This window comes from Cololabis saira, chromosome 3 (assembly GCF_033807715.1).
Source record: "Cololabis saira isolate AMF1-May2022 chromosome 3, fColSai1.1, whole genome shotgun sequence".
Classification (NCBI taxonomy): domain Eukaryota; kingdom Metazoa; phylum Chordata; class Actinopteri; order Beloniformes; family Belonidae; genus Cololabis; species Cololabis saira.
Window position 1 is genome coordinate 10374967 of NC_084589.1, and position 8830 is coordinate 10383796.

Genomic DNA, 8830 nt, shown 5'->3' on the forward strand with positions numbered 1-8830 from the left:
TTATATAATACTTGAATTTACTTTAAGATTATTTTAATTTAAGCTATTTTTTATTTTTTATTAATTTTATTATTTTATTGATTTAATTTGACTGAAGATGTTTATTTTGTACTTTTGTCTGTTTGAATGGTTGTGTTAAAAAAATAAATCAGACGTTACTCAACAGTTACTCAGCACTTGAGTAGTTTTTTCACAAAGTACTTTTTTACTTTTACTTGAGTAATTATTTGGATGACTACGTTTTACTTCTACTTGAGTGATATTATTCTGAAGTAACAGTACTTTTACTTGAGTACAATGTACCCACCTCTGTATTTCAGTAATCTACTGTTGTGAGATCTCACCTTATGAACGTTTACAGCAGTTAGGCTGGGGATGTTGTTTGTTTTTTCCGTTAACCGTTGGAGCTAAATAAAAGCCTTGTGAGGAATACAAGTACATATATACAACCTTTATATGTTGCTCTTTAATTCTGCTTTTAAATTATTTCCCCACCACGTCTACCCAGCTCCGTTACACCCACCCGGGCTGGTGTCTTCTGCGCATGCTCCGTCTGCTTGAGCTCGCTCCGTTTGCGGTCTCCTCTCCGGTCCAGATAACTGCCAAACCTGGAGCTCGGTCCCCGTCTAAAGCTCCCAGAACCGGAGAGAGATCTGAGAAAACAAACAAACAAACCATATATATCAATATCATTTGGAAATTCACAAGTTATTCTAACACCCTTTATGGAACAAAAAAACCCCAACCTTTTTACCTTACTAAAGTTCAGCCAAAACTACTCGGTTAAAATCAGTAACATGATGTGAACATAGTTCAACTCACGAATGAATACTGCCTGCTTTCTTCATCCCGTTGTTTTAAGTCGTTTCTTAAACTTTTCTTTAAGTTTCTCCTCGGAAGCCACTGAGGCTCAAGCGTTGCTATGACAACAGTTAACGCTGAGGCTCAAGCGTTGCTATGACAACAGTTAACACTCGAGCTTCTTGGGGTTTTCACAACGGGTTGATATACACCATTCTCTTAGAAAAGAATGTTAGGAAATTACCAATAAATAAAAATATACACATTACACATTTAAAATATGTCTAATATACACATGTCTAAATCTAATTCACGTGACGCGCCACAGCGCTCATACGGTCCTGACCAACGTATGCGCATGCGCCGGGCCAGCCTGTTTCCGTGTGTGTTGTTTCAGTTCACATCCATCACAACGTGGAGGCGGGTATTTTTATACCACGTCAGGGCAATTCATCTAAAGTTGATAGACAGCCAACTTTGGCTGACATGGATGTATTTCGTTCCGATAAGCTTTCAGGGCAACATGACTACACAGTATCAGAACAGCCATAGACATCTCTCCGTATCCGCCACACGGAGCTGCTGCGATACGTCATCGTCGCCGCCATATTGGATGTGGCAAGACTGCGCTGTAAACTAATACAAGTAAATGGACTTATTTGCATAAAGCGCCTTTTGACAAAGAAATTTACGTTTTACGTCTCATTTATCCATTCACACATGCACTGATATACTTGGGAAACAGCTAGGCACCAAATATAATATATTTCATTTTCTGAGATGGCAAAAATAAGAACTTTATTGATCCCTCAAAGGAGTAATTCATGTTATATCAGCTATAGAGAACAAGGTAGTGCGGAAAAACAATATATATCCCCCCTCACAAAAATAAGAAAAACAGAGAAACATATTTTCTCATCAACAAAACAAATTAAAAAATTTTCAAATAACAAAATAACATTTGAACCATTTTTCAGACAATATCTGTCAATATCTCTATATAATAAATGAAAGTATAGTATAGTATATAGTAACTTATTTTGTTACTTGAAAATTTTTAAATATGTTTATGTAAAATATGCTACATGTATATGTAGTATATGTTTATGTAGTATATGTAGTGATATGTAATAAAAAATAACAAAAAAAATGTATGTTCAAGTAGAGTTTATAGTTGTGTTGTAATCCCCAATCGCCAGACCGCCCCCCGAAAAATTTTTATCACCAGCCGCCACTGATCAGAAGAGAAATGCTTCAAAACCAGAAAACCTATGTGTCACATAATATATGATGCTTTGTCGTTTTTCTACGGTCTATGGTTTCCAATAGAGACACCAGTGGCATTGTTCAAGAACACTGACTGACTGAGCCATAAGTTTTCTGGTGTCTCATTTCTTTTGTTGCTCAGAACTCAAGTGAATTAATGATGACATGACTGATGGTTTTAACTTTATTCATTTTCCACATTACTGAGGATTTGCTTCAGATGTTAAATCTACACAGAGAAATCAAGAGAAACAAATCAACAAAGGATGTTAAAATAAAATCAATCTACAACAAAAGAAGCAGGCTATGATCTGCTGTCATAGTCCTACAGGTGTGCCTATCAGTATATAATGTTTACTAAAACTTCATTTTACTGCAACAAAGCTGCATGCTTCAGGAGCAATGTTTTCATACCTTGCGAAACTCAAAGCTTTCAAAAGTTATTCAGTCAGCAGCACGTAAGCAGATCCTGCAACACTCCTGCACAACATCAGCAGATCGACCGTCAGTTATCACAATAAACATTTTGTTGCAGAATGGATGATTACTTAAATGACAACAGCATGTCTGTATATTAAAATAAAGACATTTGAGACAACGGGGACGCAGGGGAAATTAATAAGAAATATATTTGATAAATAACAGTTGGATACAAAAGGATACAAGGATACAAAACATTGGCAACATACAGCAAGAAAAGAACTGTGTAAAGAAACAAAGTATGAAGAAAGTGAAAATTAAACAAAAAAAATATGCATTACATGTTCTAAAGAGGTCACAAGTTCCAGAAGCAGCTCTTTTTAAAAGAGGAGATGAACAGAGCTGGGTAGAGTAGCCAAAATTGTACTCAAGTAAAAGTAATGTTACTTCAGAATAATATGACTCAAGTAGAAGTAAAAAGTAGTCATCCAAATAATTACTTGAGTAAAAGTAAAAAAGTACTTAGTGAAAAACCTACTCAAGTACTGAGTAACTGTTGAGTAACGTCTGATTTTTTTTTTTTTTTTTCTTAACTCAACCATTCAAACAGACAAAAGTACAAAATAATCATCTTCAGGCAAATTAAATCAATAAAATAATAAAATAAATTAAAATTAATAAAAAATAGCTTAAATTAAAATAATCTTAAAGTAAATTCAAGTACTTTAATAAATAAAATAACGTATAAATATACGTATAAAGTATAGTGATTTAAAACTACTCCTAAAAGGACAAAATTTCCAGTTAAGAAATGTATAATGAAGAGTGTGAGCTTTTTTACTGAATGCTTTTTTATCTTTTTTTTTTTATAAAGTAGTGAATGATGATGAGAAAAGGTCTGGTTAGCAAATAACAAAATATATGTTTCTGTCCTGCTGAACTCTCGTAGTAATAAAAGGTTCCTCTAAACCCTCAATAGGTCTCCCATCCCAACCTGACGGTTTAAGGAGGGTTTTCCCTTAATTAATGTTCTCTGAATTCATCTTTATTGATGGCCTATGTAATTTGGGCTTTTACTGAAATTAAACCTTTACTTAAAAGTGCTGGTCTTGACCAAGGAGTGCTAGCTAATAATAAACCATTATCCAACCCACCTTTTATTTCTAAAGATCTTGGGAAAAAATCTTGTACGTTGGCTATCAAGACTCCTCTCTTGTGGAACCACCTCCCATTTAGTGTTTGGGACACAGACACCGTCTTCACCTTCAAGATCAGGCCCACGTTTTATTTTGATCTGGCTTTTAAAAAGGGGCTGGCTTGGGTGCCGTGGACCATCTCATTAGTTATGCTGCTGTCACCTGAGACTGCTGGGACTTCCCATGATGCACTGGGCTCTGTCACCAGTCTGTTCTCTTCATTTTACTCTTCATGGACTGTCTCAGAAAATTAGAATATTGTGATAAAGTTCTTTATGTTCTGTAATGCAATTAAAAAAACAAAAATGTCATACATTCTGGATTCATTACAAATCAACTTAAATATTGCAAGCCTTTTATTATTTTAATATTGCTGATTATGGTTCACGGTTTAAGATTAATATTCCCAGAATATTCAAATTTTTTGAGATAGGATATTTGAGTTTTCTTAAGCTGTAAACCATGATCAGCAATATTAAAATAATAAAAGGCTTGCAATATTTCAGTTGATTTGTAATTAATCTAGAATGTATGACATTTTGGTTTTTGTAATTGCATTACAGAAAATCACAATATTCAAATTTTCTGAGACAGTCCTGTATGTATATATCGTCATTATTGCAATTAAGGTTGTTTTCTTTTGCGTCTCCTTGGCAGTTTTGATTTTGGTGACAAATTCATTGACCGTCTTTTGTCACTGATGAAAACAGACCGATACATTTTTTTTAAATGAAGGATGACGGTGATGATGAAATATAATGATATGTTTGTTTATAGATAACAAGATGAGGATATTAGGCTGAGACAAGATCCTGTCAGCACTATTTAGTTTTGGGGTGGGACAAGTTGGGAAGAAATTTCTGAACTCATTGCTTTTTTTTGGGTAAAGAGGTCACATGGACACATCTGATCTTCAGGGAATCAAGACTCTTTGTAAACCGATTGGAGCGACCATCACCGGCAACAAGAAAACTTGGTTAAAGGTAAGCATGCTAAAACTAACGTCATATAAAGTGAGTTACTGGTTTATTTCTGGTGAGCTTTGAACTAAAAGACTCACTATGATATGGTGTCATTTGGTATCTTTATGTAGAAATGTCGCCATCTGCTGGTACAGATCAGAACCAACGTTTCCTGCCGGAAGAAATGATCCCTGTTGGTGTTTTAAAGCTCATTATAGCAGGTGGCCAAAAGTTACAAACAGGGGAGGACAAATCTATCGCTGAATTTGCTCCTCATCCCCGTCAGCTCCATGAGCAGTGGATGGGAGGGATTGGCCAACATGGCCGCCAGTTTTTCCCCAACGCTGTCCAACCCAGCCCCCACCGGCGCCATTTATGCCATTCCTTCGGCAGTTAATACGGCCCGAACCGTAAAGTGCACTCAGGTGTGTTATTCATCAAAATGTGCGTCTCCATCCTGCGACTACGCGCATTACTTTTCTCTTTCAAAAGTGTTACCGTGGTGACGCTAGACGCCAAAAAGCGCGCCCCCCCCCCCCTTCATCTGATTGGTCCATATTTGATAGTTCCCCAAATTTTGCATGCAAGCCAGGCCTGGTGATAAATTTGATATTTAATGGTTTGCATTAATGGGCGTGGCCTAACGGCTCAACAGCGCCCCCTAGAAAACTTTTATCTGCCATAACTTTTGAATGGTTTGACATAAAGACTCGTAGGTGGTGTCATCGGACTCAGTATTGAGTACTTGACCTTCATTGGCCTGAATAAGCCCCGCCCCTTCTTCTGATTGGTCGATATGTGATACTTCTGATTTTCTGCAATAACTGTTGAATGGTTTGACATAAAGACTCGTGGGTGGTGTCATCGGACATGGTTTTGAGTCCTTGACCATAATTGGTGCAAATTAGCCCCGCCCCTTCTTCTTATTGGTCGATATTTCATAGTTCCTATTTTCTGCCATAAGTTTTGAATGGTTTGACATAGAAATTTGTGGGTGGTGTCATGTCTGATATGCTTATGGGGGGCGGTGGCCGTGAGTGCGAGGGCCCGTTCATCGCTGCTTGCAGCTTTAATTCTTTTTATGATCGTAACTTTCCTAGAATCTCTGCCAGACTTATCTTCAACACAAAGAAGATCTTAACTTCAAAGAAGATGGAGGGAAACACCTTAAGTTTTAGACAAATTATTGCGAGTGCCGCTACCACTGTTGGAAAATAGTCAACAGAAGACAAATGCAGCTGATGATTAATCAGATGAATATTCAAAGACTGTTTACTGCGTGCTACCATCTTGAAACTTTGTTTGAAAACAAGCCCTGCGCGGAATATAAGCGTCATGGAGACAGACGGGCGAGGGAACGAGCAGAAAGACCGGAATCAAAGATCCTCTATACAGAAGATAGCGCATTACCGTTACTGCCAATGGTATGAAATGGTATACACTTCCGGTCTCCTAAGTGGGCGTGGTCGCCCCTCTCCCCACATCGTTTTGGAACATACAACACTAGATACAGTACAACTTTCTTCCAAAAAGACTTCAATAATAAAAATAACACTATTATTAAGCAAAGAAGCAAGTTTTATTTTAGTTTTAAACTTCCTTTTATCCGATGGGAAAACGATGAGAGCCAAATCTCGCGAGAGTGTGTTGCTCAGACAGAGACAGGTCTCAAACAAAGTTCATTTTCTCCTAATCTGTCGGTCTGAAAATTGCTATTTTGGTGTCAGAATGTTCAGAAGGTTTGTGGCTTTTGAAAAATGGGTCCCATATTTACTTAGGTTACTATGGGGAGAAGGAATTGGTAATAATCTGTGCTCACGTTCACTTTTCCCATAGGACTCAATAAACTCAGGACCTACTTCCGGTCTCCTAAAGGGGCGTGGCAGTCATGTGACACAGAGACAGGAAACCCAGAGCGATGGATAAAACAGAGTGGAGACAACTTTTGTTCTCGCCGCCAGAGCGGTCACGTGGTTCATGTCAGCCCCGCGAGTTCCAAAACAAAGCTCGGGCTGTCATGTTAGTCTATGGGACAGACAGCTGTGAGCTCGCTTTTGAACAGTAAATAAATAATAATAATCCGTACACAAGTACATTTACAGCTGATAATGAATCACTGGGAATACATCAATGTCAGTTACGTGTATTGAATGGCTGGATGACAACTAAAAGCGTAATTAGACAAGCTTTTCTGTGTTATTTTGGGGGGGAGAGAAAACTTCGCTTCATGGATTGTGGATAAATTAGGAATTGAACTGTAATCTGGTGCAATTCATCTCTTGTGTAGCTACATGAGATTAATGTAAGCGATTTATTAAGAGCAAGTGTCTGTCTGTGAGAACAAGTAGAATAATTAAAAGACAATGTATGAAGGCTCTTACATCACAGAAAAATATGTGTTAGGAGTCCTCCTCCTCTGGCTGGGAGAGCCAGCAGCACAGGTGCTGCTGATCAGCCATCTACCTCAGCTGCCACTAATCGCCAGCCCAGGCTTAAAAGAAGACCTGGACCTTCACTCAGTGCTTGATTGTACTGAACCCATGCGGTAACTAAATCAGGCCCTTCGAGAAACTTTCTCTAGCTTTTTTCAGCCCTCGAGTTTGAACCTTTGTGTCGTGCTTACATTAATCCCTCTTTGTTTTTTGTCCCAAGGCTTTTTTGTTCCTGTGTCTATGTTGCCTCCCTGGACCCCTCCTCGACGCCTCTGTTCCCCTCACAGCCATTCTCGTGGATCTCCGTGACCCCCCCCCAGCTGCCAACTCACGACTGACCCTGGTCTCCTGGACCCCCAACCATCGCTCCCCCGTTTCCTCTGCCTTCCCCTCCGGATCAACCCCTGAGTCAGTTTTTTCACCTTAATAAACAGCCATCTGGCTCTTTATTTCAATTGTTTGGTCTCCTGCCTGTTTGTGGTTGGCTACTCGGGTTCACCTCAGGTTTTGGGGTTGGACCCTACAATATGTTTGGCATTACGGAAGAACAATTTGATTTAACAGAGACTGTATTCCAGCATTAGGGCAGCAGAACAAAGGTGGGGCTACAAAATGTCTTACATTTCTTACAGTGGAACACAAGCTGCTTTTACACACTTACAGAGAATATGAGCATATATTTTATTAGAATACTCTGAAAAGTGCCTGATGCCACCTCAAGGGGCAGGATGGACTGCTTTAATAGATTAATATGTAATCAGTGTTATAATAATAATACATTTTATTTGTAAAGCACTTTTCATAAAATCTTAAAGTGCTAACATAAACAAAGGGAATAAAATCAAGACACATAAAAGACCAGGAGTAAAAAGCATAAAAACCATCTATAAAAGACCAGGGAAAGCCTCCCTGAACAAAAAGGTTTTAAGCCACTTTTTAAAAGGTGTCCAATGTAGTGTTTGACCCACTCTGACTTCTCCAAAGGGGAACAATTTGAAAAAAGAGGCGTATCTGGTGTAAAAGTTGGCTTTATTACAATATCCACTAGCAATGTCATCGGTGCACATCAACCAAACCTGTGGGATACAGAAAGAAGAGTGAGAAAAAGTAATCTAGCATCCGAGCATTCACTAAATTCACTATCTCAATGTCTATATATTCATCAATGGAAACAAAATAAAAGTGTCAATTAAATATACACACCACTACAAAGTATTCATCAACACTGTGTGCACTTTATTAGGCAAGTTGTACTTTTAAGGTTTCATTTTATTATTTAACAACTACAGTGCTCTCAGTCAATCAGAAATGTTAATAATAATCAAGGTGACATCTGACAATCTTTTTTTTTACATTTATTATTGTATTTAGAACAGTGATCATATCATGGTCGGCCGTGCAGCATTTGGGTGCACCAATCGGTCAGAGGGAGGCCATCGAATGTATGGTTTCCCCAAGGACACGGACGACGTAAAAGATGGCTGGTTATGGTCAGCAGAGAAAATTTTGAAGTTAAAGGAAATTATAACAGCAGAAAACTTTGTCAGGTAAATAATGTTGACATGGTGACAAGACAGTTGCTTATTACATTTCTAAGGCCATCACATTAATGAGCAAACACAATAATGACATTTCAAATTATATTTAAAGTATACAGTGTAAACAGATCTTACAAATCTCCCTGCAGGTACATTTTGAGGACAACCAGTTCACAAAAAAACAAAAAAGGCCAATTCATGTTACGACCTGATGC

General features: G+C 38.0%; 1 protein-coding gene across 1 annotated transcript in view; it reads right to left on the reverse strand.

Moving 5' to 3' along the window:
- Positions 1–5018, reverse strand: part of dnai4 (dynein axonemal intermediate chain 4) — a 29973-nt gene extending 24955 nt beyond the window's left edge. Inside the window, exons 1-2 of the mRNA XM_061717899.1 lie at positions 4882–5018; positions 524–653 (exon numbers count right to left, since the gene is read on the reverse strand). Coding sequence (XP_061573883.1) covers positions 524–653; positions 4882–5018 — 267 coding nt within the window. The remainder of the gene's footprint in view (positions 1–523; positions 654–4881) is intronic.
- Between the last annotated feature and the right edge of the window lie 3812 nt (positions 5019–8830).